General features: G+C 42.8%; 2 protein-coding genes across 2 annotated transcripts in view; one reads left to right on the top strand and one right to left on the bottom strand.

Annotated features, from left to right (window-relative positions):
• The window catches only part of iqgap2 (IQ motif containing GTPase activating protein 2), a 44651-nt gene that overhangs the window by 17060 nt on the left and 2902 nt on the right, over positions 1–24689 (bottom strand). Inside the window, exons 2-19 of the mRNA XM_080004443.1 lie at positions 22424–22523; positions 15221–15377; positions 14484–14561; positions 12884–12960; positions 11036–11103; positions 10808–10921; positions 10335–10513; positions 9402–9489; positions 8658–8821; positions 8389–8476; positions 8035–8198; positions 7111–7271; positions 6582–6706; positions 6273–6436; positions 1178–1268; positions 855–1022; positions 317–459; positions 57–227 (exon numbers count right to left, since the gene is read on the bottom strand). Coding sequence (XP_079860569.1) covers positions 57–227; positions 317–459; positions 855–1022; positions 1178–1268; positions 6273–6436; positions 6582–6706; positions 7111–7271; positions 8035–8198; positions 8389–8476; positions 8658–8821; positions 9402–9489; positions 10335–10513; positions 10808–10921; positions 11036–11103; positions 12884–12960; positions 14484–14561; positions 15221–15377; positions 22424–22523 — 2300 coding nt within the window. The remainder of the gene's footprint in view (positions 1–56; positions 228–316; positions 460–854; positions 1023–1177; positions 1269–6272; positions 6437–6581; positions 6707–7110; positions 7272–8034; positions 8199–8388; positions 8477–8657; positions 8822–9401; positions 9490–10334; positions 10514–10807; positions 10922–11035; positions 11104–12883; positions 12961–14483; positions 14562–15220; positions 15378–22423; positions 22524–24689) is intronic.
• On the top strand, positions 3152–5649 carry f2rl2 (coagulation factor II (thrombin) receptor-like 2). The gene is made up of 2 exons (XM_080004444.1): positions 3152–3341; positions 3768–5649. Exons 1-2 carry the CDS (start codon positions 3275–3277, stop codon positions 4829–4831), a joined length of 1131 nt encoding a protein of 376 aa, XP_079860570.1. The 5' UTR covers positions 3152–3274; the 3' UTR covers positions 4832–5649.

Here is a 24689-nt window from a genome sequence, read left to right as displayed (position 1 = left end):
CAAAAATGTATTTTATTTAACCTGGCTGCCACTGAGCCCCAGTTCATAATTTGTACCTGTAGTTTAACTACTCGTGGCTCTTGTTGCTGTAGAAACTCCATCCTGCGTGCGTGTGCCTTCCTGACCAGGTGACCTCTGACCCTGGCCTGCAGCTGGGTCACCAGCACCTCATTGGCCAACCACAACTGTTCCCTGTTGTACTCGGCAGTCACGGCGCTGACGACGTTCTGGAAGAACCAAAGTTTGAGAGTCGTTTATGAGTCACTGCGTGTACTGTGGTGGCGTTAGGGAGTTCCATCCATCCCGGTTACAGTACCTGGATTTCTTCTTTACCAAGATGGCCGCTGTTGTGTTGGAACCCCTGCGGCTCCATCCAGGTCCCATCTCCGCTGTCCAGGTTGTAGTACAGGTCGTATCTGTTCTTGATGCAGTGTCTGACCCAAACACTGTCGCTGTTGCCTGGAAAAGAGCAGAATCTTTTTTATGTTGTTCAGCTTCTGTTTCACGGGAAGGACAGGACACGCTACAGATTTAACAATTTTTCAGTAATGCTCTTTATACTGTAATTTACATCATAGTAACGGTCCCCTGTCCATATTTGGCTCAGTAGGTAGTGTGGTGAGCTGCTCAACACATCTTTTATTTCTTAATTTTTATTTTCATTTTATTTTCTCTTCCTTGACTCGCACCGTTTTTGCTGCTGTGACCCCTGAATTTCCCTCCGGTGATTAACAAAGTGTGACCTGATCTTGGATTGAACCACTGACCGTGAAATCTAAATTCCAGGCGTTGTCGAACTTGTTTCTGAATATCACTGGGCTTTTTCTTTTCACAGTAGTGTCAGACCAAATTACCCGTGCTCATGCGGCTCGTCTGTCTCTGGGCAAGTTCAGTCTGGTAAGTGTCGGCACATTCGGAAAGCACGCCTCTGAGCGCCGCGCCGGGAGCCTGCAGGGCATGCAGTGCATTCTGGGATTCCCCCAGGGCCACGGCTCTGTTGATGGCTGCTACCGCTCTAGCCACTGCAAGAGGGAGCAGAACATACAAAGTTGGTAAAAAAAATAAATAAAAATAAAATGTTTGTGTTGCACGGGGGATTGAAATGAATGTATTTTTGCAGTAATGGAACGCAATGGAGACATCAAGGGCTAATTGTTGGTTAAATATCCACACGCACATATGAGAGCCTCCTCTTCATCCTGGTTGGCTGAGTGTATGGCCTCCTGGATCTGGTCCAGCCACAGGACAGCAGACTCATCCCCAGAGCTCTGAAATAAGACAAAAAGACACTATGAGCATTCTGCTTTTCAGTATATCATCATAAGATATCATCACAACACTAATGAACATAAACCGGAGATGAGGCGTGACCGCTCACCGTATTAAAAAATGTTATCAGTCCAGTGATTCCCAGCCTTTTTCCTTGAAGCCTTTGCCTTATTTTTACATATTTTTATATCTTTACATTTTACTGGTGTGTTGGATTGGCCTACCACATTAAGAATGAAGGTAAGTAGTCTGAATGTGGAGCCTGACAGGCTGGGGACCATGTCTTCAAAAAGGTTAAAACCTCAATACATTTTTCCAGCACTGTACGTAGTGAAGCGCAGCATTCGGCTTTAAAAAAAGGCATAATATTGAGACACCTAAGGAGCTGCCCAAAAAAAACAACAACACAATGAACAGGCAGTACTGTTTCCTCTGTGTCTAGAGAAGAAACCTGGAGGAAAAATAATGTTGTCAAAGTCTTTAAAACATCCTCGCACACAAAATTATGACCATTATGACGAACAACTGCAACAAAATGCCACAACCACTAATGTTTATTTAGCCTGCCGAGTAGTTTTCTTCTCAGACTAATTTTAGATAATTCTGGTGGGGGCTCGGGGTGTATCCCTGACCACAGGGACCCAAGGAAGGAAGTCAAGAGAAAAACAGATTAAAGTGAATAAATATAGCTGCCTGGTTTGACTTCACTTCGAACCTGTGAATTCCAATTTCATAAGGGTCGGTGAGGGTGATTTTCCACATCTCCAAAATACAAAGAATACAGATATCAGCTTAAAATTTCCTCAACAAGGTTCCAATCTAAATTTGAATCGTCTAGAAAAAAACAACAACTATACAATTATTTAACTATGATAAATGCACACCCTTTTGAGTTTTAAAAGTTCTCATTTAGAAGCCCTAAATAATCCTTAAAAAGGACCAAACTGGTGTCAAATTGAGTTGAGTTGTGTGCGCCTATTTGTTTCTATTGTTTTTGTTTTTATTTGGCACACACATTTCACATTACCCCCGCCAGTTTTCCTGATTCTATAAAATGGGATTTTGGATCATTTGAACGACATGGTGAGAAACCTACCACAGACTTATCTCCTGGTGCCACTGACAACTACAGTGACACATTTTTGTCTGTTTCTTAACTTGGCTGCCCTTTGGGGAGGAAAGGAAATAAATATAAAATACAGAAAAATGTACAAACTTATATATAAAATATGTAAAAAAAATGATATATACACACACACACATGTACTCCTCACTTAACAACCGTTCGGACTTATGACCGGCTCTCTGCCCAGTCTATTGTATGCAGCATGGCGTCTCAGCGTCAAGCATCTCATCCCATCATCGTACTGTCTCAGTCTCGTTCCCGCAGTTGGTCAGTATTCACTACACTAGCGTTGGCAATCTCCAAGACTGAAATAATGGTAAGGGGGCGGGTCCTCGCAGGTCAACCAATTCGCTTAACGACCTGGTCGTAAGAATGGAACTCGGTCGTAATGTGAGGAGTACCTGTATGTAATGAAATTCTTTTTATCTAAAAATGTGAGCTTATCACCAGGAAAATGGTGAATGGTAATAATGTTAAATGTATGCGCTGACTAGTAAATGGCCTAAAAGTCAATTTGACACCGCTATTGTCCTTCAACCAAGTCAAAAATACCATCCCACAATATATAACGTAATTAGGTGACGGCAGCTGTGTGTATGTTATGGAAGCCTCCTCCCACTTCAGAGTTAGTGGACGGTGACTAATGCAGACGGCAGGAATTCAGTTTGGAAGCCAGAACAGGAAATGTGCTCACTGCATTGTCGTTCTCTCTCTCTCTCTCTCTCTCTCTCTCTCACACACACACACACACGATCACCACTGATCGCAGAAAGCAGACAGACATGCAAAACAGCAACTTTTACCGATGGAGGACATCCAAAGCCTTTTAGGCAGCTCAAAAGAAATATCAAAGAAGGTTGTAACGGCTAGTTGTGAAATATGACTTCCAACACCCTGCTTGGATTATTATTTTGTCTGATGTCAACACAGACCCTTCAGGACGATGGTAAGTCACTTGCGACGTTTGATCACATTTATCTGCAAAGGGCTATGTTCATTTCTTAGGACTGTCAAACGACTTTTAATCACATGATAGTTGAGTGGTCAATTAAGATTAATTTGGTGAGGGACACACACACACACACACACACACACACACACACACACACACACACACACACACACACACACTCTTCAGGATCCTGACTTTCCCCCTGGGGATTAATAAAGTGTTATCTAATTTCAAAGGGAATTAGGCTGTGCTAGGTTTACACACAAAAAATGATTTACACTTCTTATCAGGAAAGGTATGGTGGTTTTTTTCTTTACAAAAGTTCAGGAAACATGTCTGCTGTTGTCCTTACAACGTAAAATCAAAAAATATTTAGAACAAGATAAAACAAGTCCATTTTCCTTATCTCCCCACAAACAGGAAGGGACACAAGGAGTAAACAAAATTCTACAACCCAATTGAAACCGAAAACCTACCAAGCAAAGATTTTCAAAGCCAACCACACCAATCGGCTGCCGGCCCTGCCTCTCCAAAGTGAAAACTCCACCATGCAGCTCGATGCAGGGCCCAGGGACCCGGCAGGGGCTTACACCAGCGGGGTCCTTAGCACGCGGGTCATCCCCTTGTTCTACACGCTGGCCATGGTGGTGGGCATCCCCGCCAACGTCTACATCCTGGTCTTCCTGAAAGTCCGAGCCAGGAACCTGTCCACAGCGGTGCTCTACCTGAGCCTGGCCTCGTCTGACTTGATTCTCCTGCTCTCCCTGGCGCTGCGTGTGCACTACCACTTCCATGGAAACGACTGGATATTCGGGGAAAACGCCTGCCGCGTCATCACCGCAGTCTTCTATGGCAACATCCACTGTTCGGCCGCCACCATCATGTGCATCAGTGTAAAGCGGTACCTGGCCATTGTGACGCCCTTCCTGTACCGGAGGCTGCCGAGGACCGGCCTGGCGGTGGGGGCCTGCCTGGCAGTGTGGCTCATGTTTGCGGCAGCCGTGGTCCCCGAATTACTGGTGAGGCAGAGCTACCACCTGCCTCGGCTGGGGGTCACCACCTGCCACGACGTACTTCCTCTGGAGGAGGACTCCCACGCCATGCTGGTGCCGTACAGACTGACACTGGTCTTCCTGGGCTTCATCGCACCGTTTATAATTTGTGTGTGCACTCACATGGCCGTGGTGTTCCACCTGGGCCGCTCCCGCTGCAACTGGGTGCCCTTCATCAGGGTCAGTACCTTGGTCTTCCTCATCTTCGTGTTGTGTTTCTGCCCGAGCAGCGTCCTGCACATCGCCCACTACATCCGTCTGGTGTCCACCGGGGACGACACATTGTACGGGTACTACAGGATGACGGTGTGTCTTTGCTGCTTCCACAGTTGTTTGGACCCCTTCCTCTGCATGCTCATGTCCAAGACCACCGCCTCCAAGTTACAGTTCATTTCCCTCAGAACTCCAACGAGGCCTGCCGCCATTATATAAAACCGGTTGTGTTTGTTTGAAGTAAACACTCAGCCATTGGATCAACTGTGTGGACACAGTGGGGTAGCACGGGATGGAACGAGCATGTGAACAATGTGAAAGTCAACAGAAACGATGAAGCTGCTTATATTCCTGGACACGTGCGGCGTCCTTTTGTACCCGTTCTATTGCATTCAGTTGCAACACAAGTTTATATCAAAGAAGAAACGGTGAGACTTAAATATCTAGTTGTCCATGGAAATAGCTAGCAGTCCATTAAAGGGACTAAACAACTTTCAAATGGAGCCCGTTTACTCATCAGCTCACACAGCTTGAATTTACCACCAAACATTTTCCGGATGATAGCTAACTTTTTCTTTTTGTCTTTAAGGTAAAACTATCAATATCTAAGTCAGAAAATAGTGAAAAATTAGAAAATAAATGTGTGCAATCTGCTCCTTATTGACATTTCTCTGTTATACAAAGCAAAAATGTACCAGAAGAGAAACTGATCTCGACGCTCTCTTGAACTGAACATTCAAATATACTTAAAACTTCATATACTGAGGAGTTTTTAAAGTGAATACATGATTTCTCCAAACGTGGTTAGAATAAGCTTTACAGTATATTTTATATTATTATATTTTATATTTAATTATATTATAATATTTTATAAACCTATTATTACTTGACAATGTCAGTCAATCTAGTGCCATGCAGAGCATCATACAATCTCTCTTGTTCCTAAAATCTCGAAACAAACTGAACCTTTCAATTTTGAGCGCTATTCGATTGGAATAACCTTCCTAATCCTCTGTAATCCATTAAAGACTCTGTATTCGCTCACCTTAAATCAACTTCTTGCTTTTAATTATACTTGACTCATTAATCCAAATGTGACGATTGTATTTTTATACAGTAGGTGCTGCTATGTTTGTCTCTGTATCGGTGTTACCGTCGTTACACGGTGTTCGGGCATACACCGACTACATACACCGCCCCCGCTGTTGTTTTTTTTTTTATAGAAATAAAACCCATTTACTTAATTTTCCTGTATCATCGCCACGTTAAGCAAATTTAAAAACTCATATTTGTGGAATACCACGTGCATCAATGAGCCTTTGCCGGCCACGACCCTGTCGCTGGTTGTTCTTCCTTGGACCACTTTTGGTAGGTACTAACCACTAAATACCAGGAACACCCCACTGCAGTTTTAGAGATGCTCTGACCCAGTCATCCAGCCATCATAATTTGGCCCTTATCAAAGTTGCTCCCATTCTCTCTCACACACACACACACACACACACACACACACACACACACACACACACACACACACACACACACACACACACACACACACACACACACACACACACACACACACACACACACACACACACACACACACACACTTTAGTGTGTAAGGACCCCATTGACAATGAAGCGGGGGTGGTGGTACCTGGCAGAGAAGCAGCTTTGTGTGCAGCAGGACGTCGTGATAATGTTGGGCTGTGGTGGGGTTCACTCCAGTCAGCTTGGCTGTGGGGAGAAGCAGAGCGGCCAGAGTCTGCTCTGAATCGCCTGAGCTCAGCGCCTCATTTATCTCCGCTATCGCTATGATGCCTGGAGGAGAGGAGAAGACAGAGCAGATCCCAAGTCAAATATTAAAAAATGTGTACTTTTGAAACTCCATAAAGATAATATACACTGGATTAAATGTAGTATCCATACTCTCTATACACTACTGGATTATTTATTTCATTCTTACGCTCATGCTCTTCTTGGACCTGAACATTGACCGTGTCGATGCACTTTTGAACGTCGTTCCAGGTCAGAAATTCCCGGCCTTGAGTGAGGGCCTCGGACCGCAGGTCGATGAGAGTGTCGGAGTACCTGAGGCAAAGAGCCATTGAAATATTTCAAATAAATCAGATCTTATCCTACCACTAAAACCCAGAAACTTGAAAGAGCAAACAAATCCTGACGTCAAACCATAGTGACAGCACCATCTACACGTTGAATAGGAGTACTGCAAGTCTTAACGTAAAACACTTCAAATTGCCCTTGCACATGAAATGTGCTACACAATTCAACTTTTCTGCCTTGCCTTGTGCAAAGTTATGTCACTTGCCAAATATGTATGTATGTATGCTAAGTGACATCACCTGGCACTGATCAGGCACTGGCACCTCAGAAAGACAGCTGCATAGAACATGGCAAAGCAGACGAGATAAAAAGACCTGGATGAGTTCCTGGGGCTGGGATATGGAGCTGGATTCACACCCAGACTTGTGTACCTGTTGAGGTTGTCGGGGTCCATGTTGCTGAAGCCCAGAGGGGAGTCACTGAGCTGCTCGGTCACGGCCTGTGGGTCCTTGGTGTCTAGAACCTCGTTCAGCACCGCCACGGCAGAAAGCATCTCCACCGCCACGCTCAGCTCCTCGTGGCCCAGGTCAGACTGGAACACACAACACACTCAACTGTGACCAAGAATCACTATTTGAGTACAGGTCTGACCTTGGCTGTCCCTACACCCTAAATCTGTGTCTGCGCAGGTCCATAACAACACTACAGACAGAATTGTTCTGCCACATCTTATGTTCAACTGGTTTTTAATATAGTAACAACATTTTCAACGCTTTGTTTAACAGGCTGCAGAGGTTTGACTTCTAATGTTTCTAGGAATTCATCTCTGGTATTTAACTTATCGGTATCTGACTGGTATCTGACTCATTTACAAATTTTTCCACCAATGTGGCAAAAATGGCAGCAGGTTTCAACTACAGGATAAAATAAATAAATCAAAAAACAGAAGTTTGATCGCTTCATGGATAGCAATCACAGCAGCATGCACTGTGGACAATAAGAGTCGAGGGTAGCATTCTAAACCCCAAATGTAGTATTGTTTTAATGAAAGTTAGAAAAAGTCAGCTATAATGCATTATTGTGTTATATTAAATACATTTTCTTTCTATAGACAAACCCAGACAAAAAATAAGTTTCCCACTGCCTCTCAGCCAGTGTAGCATGATGATACCGAAGGCTTTAAAAACAGCCTTTGGTTGTCCTTATAATGCACTTTCCTCATCAATAAAACATGCATTGACTGTTGCATGACGGTCAGTCACAATGTCCATTTTTGAATTGCTGCGTCTCGGACACTTGATAGACGTGACACGTCTGGGAGTCAAAGTCAAAGTGTGTTTTTGGATTGGCCTTACCCGGCCTCCCTGCAGTTGCAGACTGAACAGCTCCGCCTGGTAGAGGTTGGCAGCGCTCTGGTAGACGAGTGGGAGCTGAGCCTCTGGGTTCATCAGCTCATCCACCGTCTGCTCCGCGATGCCCAGGCGGATGGCGGTGTTGATCGCTGCCACCGCTTCCAGTTCTGAACGAGATATTACATTCTTAAATCAGTTTATTGATTCAATTTTTTTCGACTTAAAACAAAGACATTTCCAGATCCCAAAATATGATACCCAGACATAAAAAAATAACAATAAAAGCACAAATATGAAATAATATCCGTGGAGTGACAGACAGAACCATAGTTAATTTTAGAACTACATGCTGCTTACTTCGTTTCTCTGCCTCTGCAAAGTCATTGCAGGAGCTGACCACTCTCTGGATATCCTCCCTCTCCAGCAAAACAGCCTTGCCACCATCCTATAGCCCAAAGGCAGAGTCACAGGATAAAGACAAAAATAAATAAATACCCTCTGGTCGGTCTTTAAGTTTGAAATAAACTAACTTTCAAATGAAAACACAGCAAAATGTCTATTGTGAGAGTTTTGGTGGAGGTTTAGACACTTCCCCACCCCACATAGTTTTCATTGTCTCAACATACCTGGGCTTTGTGCTGGCAGTTGTTAGTGAAGTGCTCCAGGTAGAACCGTGAGTTGGCCTCCTGGACGGCCAGCAGAGCCAGAGCCTGCAGTCTGAGCGCGGCCAGCAGAGCGACCTGGTCCTGGGCTGACACCGCCTCGTTCACCTGCCTCACCGCGGCCTGGACTGGAGAGTGAACAAGATTCACATGGCATAAAGTCATACAAGTACGGTGCAGTGAAATTATAAACTGCAAACACCAAAGACTGTGCAAAACAAGTAGAAAGAAAATAATTGAATAAAATAAACAACAATAGAAAAATGTACATTCAGAGAAGCAAAAAAAACAATCTATAAGAAAAAAATATATATCCATATCAAAATATATACAGTATGAAAGTCTGTAAATGTATACATGAATTGTACAGTATGCAATACACAAAATACATAGACATTGCAGTTTTGAAGTTCTTTTCAAGGATCTACCAATCTTTATTCAATTAAACATTGTTGTCTTATTGAGCCACCACATTCTAACACCATTGTTTTTTCAGGCCATTCATTTGCCCTAAAGTCATAAAGGGGAGAATTCCATTTAATTCTATCTGTGGTCACTCCCTGCATGAAAAATAAATAGTATGGACAAAGAAAAAAGACAAACAGATTCTAGATATAATCGAAATAGAACATTGAATTGAAAACACAATTGAATAAATAAGTAAACAAACAAATAAATGAATGAACAAAAAAACAATGAAAGCCTCACTGTTAACAAGGTCGATGCAGCTCTGGATCTCCTGCTGAGTCAGCAGCTCTTCATAAACATCTCTTTCCTCTGTAGCGATGGAGGAGTGCTGAGAAAGGACACATGAGAAAAATTATGATTCCAGGCTTTTCAAATATAACTTTCATTCATTATGACATTATGAAGTTGCATATTTTATACACAGCTGTTTAGGCGTTTCCAGAGATGAGGCGGGTGTTTGGATTATTTGTTGAGACAATGGGAGGTAAGGCTCTCTGAGCAGTGTGGAGGGGAGGTGTTTGGTGAAGTTGAGCTGACATTGCAGCCAGTGGAATGCACTGGCAACCCCCCCCCCCCGTCCAGCAGGGAAAACACAAACCTAGATTTACTGTTTGAGAACAAGCCGTCCGCTCAGTTTTGGATTCACCGTACATCTTATTTTGCCAATGCAACCAGCTACAAACATTTGACTGCATCTATTAAAGCTTAGCTGAAGAACTGTACAAACTGAGAGAACTTCAAGTTGCAAGTTTTTTCCGTTTCAGTCCATTTGTTTCACTATAGTTCCATCAATTCCTAAACAAAACCTGCAAATTAATTGAGCATGTTTTGGTGTTCACAACAATAATTTTAGCTCCATCCATCCAACCACGTGCACCACAGATAACTATATCCGAGTCAGAATCAGAACTTGCAGTGTCACCTGCCAAACTAACTCTTACTGATTTTTTTTAAATAGCCAAACTACATCAATTCCTGTCCAGAAGTATCTTATACAGTCAGTGCACCATTGACCACACAGATACTCATGGCACCATGGCATTAAAATGGGGACAAAACCTTTGACGAAAAGTTTAAAAACAGGTGATAATTATCCATTCCATTAACAAAGAGAAGACTTTAGATTTGACATTGTATTGTCTGCTAATGGATCCAGCAAGGTTTTTGTCGTACCCGGCCTGAAGACTGGTCCTCCTTGTGGGCCTTGACGCGGCTCAATGTGTCCTGGTAGTCCTGGGCCAGGGCCTCCTGAGGGTTCCTCAGCATCGCATTTGGATTCAGCAGAGCGGTTATTGTCACAGATGCCTGGCCCTTGTCTATTGCTTCATTAATGGCAATGACAGCAGCATGCACTGTGGAAAGCACAAGAGTGAGGGAGTGAGATTTTGGACAATAAGAGTGGAGGTAGTATTACAATAAATAAAAAAAATTTAAAACCTAAATATATTCTATAATACACTGTATGTCCATCTTTCACAAGTATGGGTAAGTCAGCCATGTTGTAATATCATACATGGATTTTGTGTTTTCCTGGTGCTAGTTTAATTTTTTTTTACCAAAGTACAATTCATTTGGACAATATTACTGTTGACCATTTCATTAAATCATGTATAAATCTGGTTCCTGCAAGAGGTCAGTGGTCTCACATGCAGCCTCGTCCACCGAGAGCTCGTTGGCCAGGATGCCTCCTATCTTGCTGAAGGCCGGCATCTGGATGCCGTACTTGTCCAGCTCACTCCTCACGTTGCTGATCTCTTCCTCTGAAAGAAGCAGAAAGCAGGAACAGTTTTTCCAGTGGGAATTGAAAAGCCTATTGAGACTAATACTTGTGTTCGATTGACTTATGGATCTGTTGAGTACATAAGCAGAATTACCCGTGAAGGCCACTTTCCCCAGCAGGTCCTGGATCTGTGGTGCGATGCCCAGTTTATACAGGTACAAGCTGGGATAAGCCACCAAGAAGTGATAAAAAAGAAATGTTAAAAAATATGAAATAGGCTACTAAAACAGGCTTAAATCATTCTACTGGGCTAAAGGTACATTATGAGCTTAATGCATAAGAGTCCAAATACTTTATATTCAACTTGATTATATTAATTGTTATCCCTGCTTTGCTTCACTTTGACCCCTAGGGGGCAGTACATGCTCTGACAGGGAAAGCCCCGATTGGCTGGCGCCATCTAGACCTCTACTTAGCAAAGAAAGTAACAAGCAGGTGGCTGGAAACTTCATCAAAATTTCATCAGGTGTCTGATAAGTGGTCATGAATTATACATATGGCCTCGGTTCTGCAGGAGGGCAACTTTGAACAGAGGTTTGCGCTGGCCTGTGACTCTGCCCTTTGGCCCGCGCTCTGTGAGCAAACATTAAACACAATGTGTCCTTGGGACCCTCTGGCATTTCTGAGAAGCATCTATTTGCTTACACATTGTGCTCAGACACAGTGTTAAGGCTAAAAAGTTATTACGAATGACTCAGCTGAGAAGACACCAGCAGCTGACTTAGCCCTAATCGGGACGCATGACAAACTTCACTGGGTCAGTATCAAGTCAGCTGATCAGTCAAGAGCAAAAAAACAACTTTGAATGGACAACAATGACTACACAGATTTGTCATTCGTCGTCGTAAGGAGGGACACGGGGGCCGGTGGAAAAATGATCTGCATTCTAAGGCTGTGGCCAAGTTAAAATCTATTACTCCCAATTCCCTCTGGTGTGTCCCTCTTCCTCCAGCCCTGCTCTGCCAACACTGTGTCTTTCTCTGGATTCTCTTTCAGTGTTCCTCTATAAACCCTGTACAGTGACAGGGTGTCCTCTCCTGTCTCTGAATATGGAGTTGTATTCCTTGGGGCGCTGTGTGAGGTAGGTCTGACTTTCAGGAAGGAAGGAAAGACCACGCGTGTGCGTTGGGAGGGAAGGAAGCCCCGACTTGCTCGGGACCCGACCCCAAACAGCACAATAGACAGAAAACAAGCCATGGATCCCACGTCATCACCACCGTGTAAATTTGAGTTTGTCTAGGGGCTAGCGCGCCAGATGGGTGACACTCCCTTACATCATCTGAAAATACATTCACTAAAAACCCAAGAAGAATTCAAAATGACAACACTGGATTCTCAGCCCATACAATAAACAAGTGGATTTTAAAGTGGAAGTCCATAAGATCTGTGTTGGGTGGATTATGGGTTGATTCTCACCCAAAGTAGCTGTTCTTTTTTGTGAATGTTCATTCATATGGACAGTTCACTGACCGCAGCTAGCTACACTAGTTGTTGGCGGTGGACCCGGCCACCAAAGACCACAATGTATGCTTCTGTATAAAACTGACCTTTAACTAGTACATTGATAAGAAAAGCACAAATGAACCCAGCTCCTGTTTTTTTTATGAGACGGGACACATTAGATCCCATGTCTCCCATTTAGTTATAATGTAGATCTAAATTACACACAACACAGGCCACAGATAAGTACCACAAACAAATAACAATTCAACAATACAAAACTGTCAATGTAAAATCGGCCAATCCAATTGTGATTGTGGTTGCGAAATACCTTAACTGCACCAACGAATAATGGGCTTTATTGGGTTTTGGGTTTCCCCTCAGCTGAGGTATTTTACTGCAGTTATTGTGTCTTCCCCCCTTAATAATAGACTTAAAACTGGGTAACTTGCTTTCATTCATGGAGGGAAGGAAAAAAAATGTGTAAAGACATTACTCTTACCTCAGCGCATGTATGCAGTAGACCACCTTTGGCATGTTTTTGCGATCATACACATCAGTCGTCTCAGGATAGAATATCTGAAAGTAGAAAGCAGAGAAGGGTTAGATCATCTATCACAATGTGAATGCAATGTAGTAGTAAAGTAATGCATCATTCTCCAAGACAGTCGGCTTTTTCGGCAGGTCGTTTTTTTTTACAATTATTACACCAAAGCTGACCCACTTTTATTTCATGCTAAAACAAACTTTTGCCAGACATTCTTCAGACAGAACTAACTGCTGCCAATTGCGTTCTCCTCTGCCACTGGCCTCAAATGACATTTCAATATCATGGTTTTCTTAATCAATCTTTAATATTGTAAACAAATAAAAGTTAATGAAATTATAAACAAACGCCCAAAAGCTATTCACGAAGACAAAATTTAATTTTGGCATCAGCAGATTCCACTTAAACCCCACGGGGCACGACAGAGATAATTGGAGTGTATCCCTTTTAACACATCCTTTTCTATTATTCCATTATTCTCTTGGTGGGGAAACTCTTTTGTTCCATCTCATAAAAGATGGATTGGTGTTAATAGCGCTGCATTAGGGCAGCCACGCCCTCCTCAACACGTCTACCTCTATCTGGCACAAGGACAGCGTCTGTAAAAGTGTGTATGGGTCATATGATGAAGTATAATAATTTTAATAACCAGGGACAGTGGCTCTATATCTACTACACAGAAGCTTCATATCACCGCCAAATAACTTGCAGAAGTATTTAAGGTTCTCATAATGTTTAATCAATCTGAGGTGTATGATATTTCCTAGGTGTGTTACCTAATACTTGTCATATAACGCAATTAATGCTGCTCGGCATCCATTGCAGCCTGGCCATCCTGGAAGGGGGATTCCTCCTTCTGCTACCTCTTCCTAAGGTTTCTCCCTTTTTGTCCCCCTAAGGAGGTTTTTCTGGGATAAGTAGGACTAGGGGCGACAACTGAACTATGATTAAGGGCTATATAAATACACTTGACTTGTTAAAATAAACTGTCACAAAATAGCCTGAACAATGACAGTTTGCTTTAGGAGTCAATGATGCAATAAGTCTTAATTTCTAACACAATCTCTCTATTTTACCATTTGCTTTCTATCCTTAGATATTAATAACTGAAATTCTATCTGAATGTGCAGTGTGTTATATGAGCGGCTTCGATGGATGTCAGCCAATGCACAGCCCTGCCACCATCACACCTGTTTTTGCAAAGATTAGCTTAAAATGTGAATTCCACAGGCTGGTTCTATAATAAATTAGCCTGAAATGTTATCAACATTCAAGAGGTTATTCGTCACATACCTATACATACGGTCATACATACTGTATATGCAGTGAAATATCGAGGCGACTTAACTGTATTATTACTTGACCGTGCTTATTAGAGTGCTGTATGTACCATGGCACATCTCATCAATACGATAATGTCTTTGTTTCCCCCCACACTCCCATTTTATTATCTTGCTTTAGGACATGTGCCACGCTCCACAAACTCAAAGATACGCCAAAGGTGCATTCACGACATGAGGGAGCAGCTCGGGGAATATAAACGCCCCTGCCTCACCTTGGGCAGCCCCACGGACTCCATGGCTCGGAGCCACTGCACCGTGTTGTCCGTGTGTCTGAAGTGGAGTCCTGTGGTCTGAAGGGGAGAAAAGAGAGATATTGATATTCACATAAACAAATATTATGATGGCTACAAGATAACTTGAAAAATATATACATTTTACAAAAAAAAAAAAATTGTTCATGTACATTTGGTGGCATACAGTAATGTTTTTTTAACATTGGATAGATAGGGAGGTACTTTATTCATCTCCAGAGGGAAATTACACTGTTAATAAAACAAAATAAATCATCAGTATGCCCTCAAGCCAATGCATCTTAAGCAATCTAACGTGTTCTTAATTTGCCGAAGGGGAACATTCATAGAAAGCTTGTGTTTGTTTTGCATCAATTACTGTGCTACATACTACATCTACAGGTGTCTGTCTGAACATGGGCCTAATCCCCTAATCCCTGCTATGTCACCATTTCCTCTTTGGACGATCACTAACAGGAGTGAGGATGTCAGCAGAGGATCTGGAATTCAAACGTTTCCTGCCTCACAAGTTCGTTGAGGACCCCACAGGAAGATGCACTACATCCAAAAACACATCATCTGGATTGTCTATAGAAATCTCCTTCCCTCACAGAGGGGTGGTCATGTACATGAGAAGAATAATAAACGTGTAATGTGAAGACTTATGAAAGGGATCAAGGAAAAGGTCGATTCAAATGTGGTGTAGAGCAGAAGGGCACCTTATATCGGGTCTGGTCTCGGTCGTAGATCCTCTTCTCAGACACCATTTTGGGGGCAAAGAACTTAGCCAGTTTGCCGAGATAAACGCCGTTTCTCAGTCCCTCCTCGAGTTCTGTGGGTGGAGGCAGGTCTTCTTCCAGGCAGATCTCCATCCACCTGAGAACATAGCAAAGCACAAAATAGGACCAGGTCTCTTGTGAAAAATAGTTTCAAACCGAGAAAACTACTAGATTGGTGCATTGACAAATAGAAGAGCAGCATTAGCATAATGGCTCAATTAAGAATACAAATCAGCCAGCTTCACCAAACATGTTAGCTCAGCTTCGGGTGTTTTCCATTTCATGGTTCAAGATGACTTCTTGTATTTATTTTATTCATCGCTAGGGACACGGTTGAGACGGTAAACAAACAGAACCACCTGAGATCTAAGGTAGTGCAACGTAAGCCATTATCTGACGGGTGTATACACATGTACCCAGCATGTCAATATTGATTTTTCCTGCACACGCTACACTGCCTGGTGCAAACAAAAAGTCAACAGAGCAGCAAGGGTATTTCAAACTTAGGTCTTGCAGAAAGGCATTTAAAAATTTAAGCTCGTTGTGGGAAGAATTTTGAACCTACCACATATTGAAACTTTCTATCCTTTTCAAATACATTTCTGAAAAAGCGATGAAAGAAAAATATATATATTACTAAGCCGGCAAAGGTGCACCGCATGGGCTATGGAATGCCAAGAAAAGCTATGTTACGGTGTATTAAAGTAAATGCCTGCCTTGCTCACTGCAATCCTCACAAAGGAAGGATTAAGTATTCTGAGAACACTTGCTATGAACTTGTTTTTCCAATCAAAACTTATATATATATATATTCAGTTTATATAGTCTGCTACATGTATAGGAGCATGTCAGTTCACATAAATAATGAAATCTATGCTAAGTTCATATTTAAAAAGGTTTTGAGAAAGGCATATTGACCAATAATGGGCTTCATTGATGAGGTTAACAATTTAGTTAAAAGGACATGCAGAGCTTCGTACAGCTACACAGCTTCATCAATGACACTTATCTATTTAGCGTTAATGCTAAAACAAAGCATTCTGTGTTTCACGAAGGAACCAAGCGGCCTAGAGGCCAGTGCCGGCCCTGCACAGTACGCACAGGCCTTTTGCAGGGGTCCGAACCGCCTGTTAAGTGTGCAATGTGTGCAACCGTAAGACATCAACAGGAATCCTCTGCGAATACATGAGTGCAGGTAGTGGATGCCCTTTTAGTTGAACGTAGGCTACAGATCACTGGTGGCTGGTGACCAAATGTTGTAAGGCCATGAATGCAATCTACTGTGAGGACAATTCCTAATGAGGAAACAAACCATTATGATACAAAGAGCTGAACATAGTAAGAAAGGAAGCAATGCCAGGTAATATTGATGCCAATTCCACGTGCTAGGCCAACCATGAGGACAGAGCGCTACGCGAGTCACTGCAACATCAGGGAATGCCCGTACTACAGGGCCTGTTAATCAGCTGCAAGTGGAGTGAGAGTGAATCATTACAATCTGTTAGATATTAGCTTGCTGCCTGGAAATGAGACCATATTTTCCAGTTGGCAACCGCCAAAACTCTCCAATTTCGACACCAGTCCCAAGTTGTTATTTGCGCACTGTCCTGTCACTCAGACCCCAGGCCAAGTGCAGGGCTGTCGGCGCTCGGCTGCTACGAAGATTGGCTTCACTCATGAGTTAATCATTCCAGTAAGCCTGTACTCCCCAAATCTAACACACACACACACACACACACACACACACACACACACACACACACACACACACACACACACACACACACACACACACACACACACACACACACACACACACACACACACACACACACACACACACACACACACACACACACTCCTTGTTATGCTCATTAAGGGTGTGTGGGGGCTCAAAAGAACCAGTAATGCAAACATGTCAGCACTTTGAGTACAACCACAAATGCACCATGCCCTGTCAACAAATATCCATCCGAGTGTGCCGGCTAGGCCTCATCATTAACAAATCAAAACCACCGTGACAAATGGTGTCAGCTGGTGCATTGAACCTCTGTATTTGCGGACAACAATGCTGAATAGTTTTATTTTTATAATGAGCCACATCTTAGCGCCCACATCGTCCATTTTGCCAATGAGATCAACTTAGGTTGAGAACTCACCAGTGCATTCCACTGTTGTCATTTCTAATCTCATTTGGGATGGAACAATATAACATTTCACCATTGACACCCATTCTGAATCCCAAACTTTAAGTAATACAGAGTACGCATTCAATCCATTGCTTTAACTGAACAGTAAAGACTTAAGACTGTTTAGATATGTTGTCATCATTTGAATGCGAATGACCTCAGTGTTCTTCATGGGCAACATCGAACATATTTCCATTTGTCAACAAAACTAAAGCAGAAAATCAACCCAGGTTTTATTTGTGCATTGAAAATATTCTATACTTTGGCATCTAAATTTATCTCAGTGGTGATTTCCGGTACCAGTATCAATACATGGCTAATATGGCAAATATGTGGCTCTCTTCACTACCAGTAAGCAGCAGTTCTTAGGCTAAATAAGCTGAAACACAAAGATGTGCTCCATGCTGTCCTAATATTTTAGTGGTGAGTACAGAGTCATCACTGTGCCAGGACACTGCGGTGTTAAGCCTCCGAGCTGGAAAGAGACAACTACATCACAGTGCAGTCAGCACTCTGAGCGGGGAAGACTAGGTGAGACATGGAACCAAAATTACAACCTCTAAACCAAAAAGGTAGGTGTGGCTCACCAAACAATGGGCTTATACAGAAGTGACACCATGCAGAACATGGTACAGATGACTCAATATGGGAAGGGTGCAGGGTTGTGCTTGTGGAGTCTGAGCATATATGACTTAATAAAGAAAAGGCAAAGCACGGCAAGTTTATTTGTATAGCACATGTCATACACAAGGGAAATTTAAAGTGCTTTACAGTACATAAGATATAAAACGCCAAAAATAATAAAGCTAAAAGCAGATAAAGACATTGAAGTACAATTTAAGTGCAATTTGCCTCCACAATTTAACATGGCTGGATTCTGACCAGAACCCACTCGGGTCGTCAGGACTCAAATCCAACTGAAGCAAAAGTTAAGACAGGAAAATAAAACCTGGCTTTGATAACTTAGTCACAAACCAGTTGGAGGAGTACGAGTAAAAAGGCCATACAAGAGTAAAGGGGATCAGAACAAAACAGCATCCTGGCTCGATGATATGACACGGCTCTCCTCTGAAGCTGGACTTCCTGTAGTTTAAACAATGTAGTGAGAACTTGTCTCCTGGACCAGGGTTCCATCTGTTCACACACACACACACACACACACACACACACACACACACACACACACACACACACACACACACACACACACACACACACACACACACACACACACACACACACACACACACACACACACACACACACACACACACACACACTTTCCTGTCATTGTCCTGTCATTGTCCTGTCTGCAACCCACCGGGCTAAACAAAACATCTCTGGACGCCGTGCAGCTAAATTCTCTCCCAGACGACACAGTAGAACTAGACTAAACCACGAAGCCACGAGCCTTCTCCAGCTACAGAGCGTCCCTTCAGAAACTTGGAACATAAAACTCTGTTATGACGGTCATGAGGTTTGGTGTACGAAAAAAGAAAAACAATGACGTCATTGGACCCATTTGAAAAATTGCTTACATGTGTCAATTCTATATATTTTTGGGTGTCAAAATTGATTGGTGTTGAAATTGAGAAATTAAGACGCATATTTCAAGATGAGAAAACCCAAAACATATATGGGTTTAAAAACCTAAAGCAATCTTTCTGAGTTGACTCCAATGATTTGTTTGTGTGTGAATGACAATACAGCCAAATTGAGAGTGAAGTGAAACTAAATCCTGCAACAACAAAAAAGGGGGGGGGGGGGGGGGGGACTTCACCCAAAAACTGTATATGTAAATAGTCAAACTGTTCATGCGTGTGTGGTGGTTACCAGAATGTGTCTTTCACATGATATTGCAGTTATGTTATCGATCAAAAGAGGTCTAAGTAGACCTTTAACAAACACCAAAAACACGGATCTTTCATGTCGAAAACTGTCCAACAGATCTTTATGGGAATGAAAAATAAATCAGACTTAATAAAACCATGACCTGCTTATACTTATTCAGACCTCATTCTGTTCTGAACGCCCCTATGAGGGGACTCACGTGTCAACATAGAATAGTAACACTTGGGGCAACTGTGATATGAAAGAGGGGGAACACCCCTCCCGCCCCTTGTGTCTTTACAGATGAACTGTGAGTCGGTGAACTCCATGTTGACACTAACTCAAGCTTTTCCAGTGGCTGCTGGTGGCTCCTGTCTCCAGTTAGTGGGAGCAGAACCTAATTCCTTGCAGTAGTCAGTAGCTATATTAGCCCTAATCCTAATCCCTATTGACATCTTTCCCAGAATAGTGGTTCTACGACAGAGAGCAAAAGCGAGCAGTGCCAGGATTGAATAACGTAGTTGTACCGAAATTACACGCAACCATTATCACTTGAGTTTGGCTACATAAAGCTAGAAATCCACTGGAAGATCACCACACCCACACCCACACCCACACACGCGCACTTCTCCGTTGGGATCTTGGTGCACGCTCTTTTCTAGTTGCCTGTATACAATATATAATATATGTCTGTGCTGAAAACAAAGAAAATAAATGATTAATATTTGAATTGTGAAAACTGGGGATACTTTCGTAGTGAGGTTGGAACCAGGACATTTTAGTGTTGTACAGATATCTGTCAGGACTCGGGCCCCATAGCTCAAAACCGGGACAGTCCCGGACAAATTGGGACGTCTGGCCACCGTAAGACACGCCCATGCTTAAATATCGATGACTCCCGAGGAGTAGCCCAACCTCCGCACCCCCCCGAAGTCTTACCCTGTGAAATGAAGTAAAACTTTTTTTTTTTTTACAGAGTCAAAGTCCAAACTGTTTTAAATAGCAAGTCATGAAGTAATGCAGACACACTTCACACCTGAACACAGTCATGACAGTTGGAAATCCCAAATCATAGGGATGACAGCCTAGCGTCACAGCTTACAGCATCATGGCTGTTAGCCAAGGATTCCATGTGACCAATTGATTACTACACTTTCCATATCACATGAAGCACTACATCACCAACCACAAAACTGACAATTAATATTTCAAGTCAATGTTCTCCAGCTGTTTATGAGTTAGTACCCTTTACATCCCCACCTTTACACAACAATTTGACTGGATGACCTATATTTCACGTGAAGTACTTCATCATGTTTTCTTTCACACAAAATGATTGGAATTTAAGAACTTGGACTGTCTATATGATCTGTGTTAATCACTGTTCAGATGATTACAATTTCAAAAAAAGAAATTAGAATTAGCTGCTACTACGCCTACTGCGATTAAGTCAGCATACTCTTAACATTGATCACATTAACATAACCAGAGTTATAGTTGGATAGGCTCTCCTTACCATAATTTCTACCTCAAACTACTTCAACTCGGATTTTGGTGTGTATGCTAGTGCAGCTTATCCATAAGAAATGTGGAGCCTGTTTGGGCACAAAAATATTTGAAGAAGAAATCAGTGTCAAAAGCAAAACTAAAAGAGCACTTCCTGTTCAATTGGATGCCATCATGAAAAGGGCAGGAAGTGGTGGGCGATTTTGTATCAGCCATGTACGGCTTTTAGCTTGTGTCAAGAGTAACTGGAATATCCAGTATTCTATTGTGGCAACAACAATGTCAAGCTATTTGAGAAGAACCTTTTGTAAACAAGTGGATTATTTTTCTATTTTTCAAAACCCTCTCAGTAATCAATAAGCTACGCTGACATCTGAAACTTAAAAGTCTTCAGTAGCATTATCTTGAGGCCGTGAAGAGCATTGCTTTCTGTCAAGTCGGCGTCCTTGAGTTTATCACACCTTACCATCTATGATTAGTTTAGGGTCATCATTTTGTGTGTGCAATGCAAACAAATCCTCAGTCCTTTATCGTTCCTTATAGGCTCTTACTCTAAACGCAGCTTACTCAAAAGCTACTAGTGTCTAATTGTCTTATACACCGATGAGCCACATCATTAAAACCGCTGAAGTGAATAACATTGCTCATATCGTTCCAATGGCATCTGTCAAGAGGTGGGATATATTAGGCAGCAAGTGAACAGTCAGTTCTTGAAGTTGATGTGTTGGAAACAGGAAAAATGGGCAAGAGAAAGGATATGAGCGACTTTGACAAGTCGCTCAGATCCAAATTGTGATGGCTAGACAACTGGGTCAGAGCATTTCCAAAACAGCAGGTGTTGTGGAGTGTTCCTGGTATGCAGTGGTTAGTACCTATCAAAGGTGATCCAAGGAAGGACAACCGGTGAACCGGCGACAGGGTCATGGACGCCCAAGGCTAATGCACGTGGGGAGCGAAGCCTAGCCCGACTGGTCAGAACCCACAGAAGAGCTACGGTAGCACAAACTGCTGAAAAAAATGAATGCTGCTATGATAGAAAGGTGTCAGAACACACAGTGCATCACAGCTTGCTGCGTATGGGGCTGCGTAGCAACAGACCAGTGAGAGTGTCCATGCTGACCCCTGTCCACCGCCGAAAGCGCCTACTATGGGCACGTGAGCGTCAGAATTGGACCATGGAGCAATGGAAGAAGGTGGCCTGGTCTGATGCATCACGTTTTCCCTGATGCATCAGGTTTTCTTCTACATCGTGTGGATGGCCGGGGTTAGGGTCTGATTCGATCGAGCATCTATGGGATGGATGTGCTGGAACAACAAGCCCGATCCACCTCGCAACTTCCAGGACGTAAAGGATCTGCTGCTAACGTCTTGGTGCCAGATACCACAGGACACCTTCAGAGGTCTTGTGGAGTCCATGCCTCCACGGGTCAGAGCTGTTGGCGGCACGAGGGGGAGCTACACAATATTAGTGGTAATTAGTGGTGTTTTTAATGTTGTGGCTGATCTGAGTATTCCCGTCGTTAACCTACATCTCAATTTCAACAGGTTCTGTTCCAATCTGCTCTTCAAGAATCCACGCCCTCCCCCCATTCTGGCCATCCATCCATGCGTGTCTTACTGTTTGGCTTCTTCCAGGTGACACAGGTATTCGTAGGCGATGTTCTGTCTCCTCCTCTCGTCCATCTCCTCCGCAGACAATCTCTCGTCGTCCTGAATGGCTGCAACGACAAAATACTACTTTGAAAGAATGTAGTTTGCATCAGGTATTTCTTAAAGTTATGTGTTGCAGACATGTATGTATGTATGTATGTATGTATGTATGAATGTAAGTAAATGGCTGTGTGAAAATGATCAACTCACTTCCACAAAAGAGCCATTAGCTTTGGGTTGTAACTTTTGGCTACAATCCTAAAACAATTAATACTAATGGGTTGCCAAAAGTGAAGGTTAAGCAAATGATTTTGAACTACTAACTAAAACCATTTCCTGGTTAATTCCTCTTATGTGGACTGTTAGGAACCAGGAAGTAGCAGTGAGAGAGAGTAAATGGTTAAAACCGTTGGTGAGTACGCCCAATTCCCCACGTGAGAGCGGCTTCATCGTAGTGTCTGAGGGACCGACGGACGAATGACTTCTGCTGAGTTGACCTTTACCTGCGGGTTAATGAGATCTTCTCCCCCTGCAAGAATCCTCGCCCCAGTCTAATCCAATCTAATCTCTTTTTTTCTGGCTGAGCGGAGGGGCCACTCAGAGCTACAGAGGCCGAAGGCTGAGTCAGAGAACAGAGCTCAGCCTTAACTGGTCTGGGAAACCATGATGCAGGGGGAACAAGTAGACATGATGGAAGTTTCACACAGGGAAGTAGGCATATTGATTCATTGTACCAAAAGTCTAAGTAAATGAATCCAGTATTGACAGTGTGGAAAACACAAAGGTCAATAGGGTGTTGGTCAGAGGGCTACACTAGCAGACTACCATTAAACAGTGGTGGAAATAGTACTCGAAAGCTGCACTTAAGTAAAAGTACAAATATTTACGGTACATTTATATCAAAAGCAATTATATGGTATTTAAAGTACTTAAGTATCGAAAGTAAGTAAATGTTGTGAAGAGAAAAAATTAACCCCCCCGGATTTTATCCTGGTTGCAAATATTTCTGTGTTTTTTGGATTCATTCATTCATTCATTCATTCGGTAAGACGCATCCTATCTCTAACATAAGAAAACATTTGTCGTAAATACGCCCACGATGGTCTGCATCAGTTGTAACAGGTGACCACCGCTGGAGGAGGCCGTCGCCTACACGCTGCTCTAGTTGTGTCTCCCTGGGACCTGCCTGTGCCAGTTCAGCACCGATGCCGCAAATGCTAAACTTAACCGGGCAGGGTTGCCAGGTTCCATGACAAAGCCAGCCACACCCAAACCCGTAGAGAAAAAAAAACCACAAAAAAAACCCAAAACAACCCTGATTAAACACTTAAATAGTAGCCCGATTCCGCAAGAAAACCGCAGACCTGGCAACTCTGAACACGGGATGAGTGTTTGTTTACACTCGGTTTGCTGCTGATATGACCCCTGATTTAACATTAACTTTGTGATGACTGGCTTCACTAACATCATTGGCTCCCATTTTTCCCCTGGTTTTATTTCGTAGCGAGTAACAAAGTTGTTCAGGAAAATTGTATTGGGAGTAAAAGCCAAACCAGGTTCTTGAAAAGTTATGCGTCCTTCTACCTTTGTTCGCATTGCTGCTCCTGCAACTATTAAAAGGAAAAGCCAATATGACATCTGTTGAGAGGTTCAACATATTCGCAATCCCTACTTCCCTATTCAACATATCCTATCAAACCACAATGACCTCCGCTACCCTTCTTCCATCTCCGCAGTGTTTGTAAACTACTGCAGCCACCATAAAATAAAGAATAGGAAGAGATACAATAACAAAAGGCTTTAGAATAACATCTTTTTCCTCCATTGGATACTTCAAGTGTAGGACACGATTGGCGTTCCTGGCGCTCAGCTGTGCCTTTTAAAACCAAAAGCTCCCAAACCAGCTTTGTGTCAATATGTGTGAGGTTTCTAAAAAAGGGCAAAGAACTCAACCTTCGCCCTGATGGCAGATCCTCAAAGTGAGGATTTAAGCAGGGCTCAACTCTAACCTTAAAAAGTGGTTGCCAGGCTGACAACCAAGCATCAGAATTTAGTTGCCGAAACTGAAAATATGGTCGCCATTTTTAGTCAACTTATATTTTCAGTAATGAATTACTATGCAGTTATACTTCAGCTTAATAATGAAAATGTGACATAAAATAATGTTTAAAAGCTTCATTACAGTAACGGAAGAAAATTCTTTGTAGTTGGTGTTTTATCCGATACTTCACAGA

Source organism: Zeus faber (genome assembly GCF_960531495.2).
Source record: "Zeus faber genome assembly, chromosome: 7".
Taxonomy (NCBI): Eukaryota; Metazoa; Chordata; class Actinopteri; order Zeiformes; family Zeidae; genus Zeus; species Zeus faber.
The sequence above is the reverse complement of the archived record's forward strand: the minus strand, read 5'-3'. Positions and strand labels throughout refer to the sequence as shown.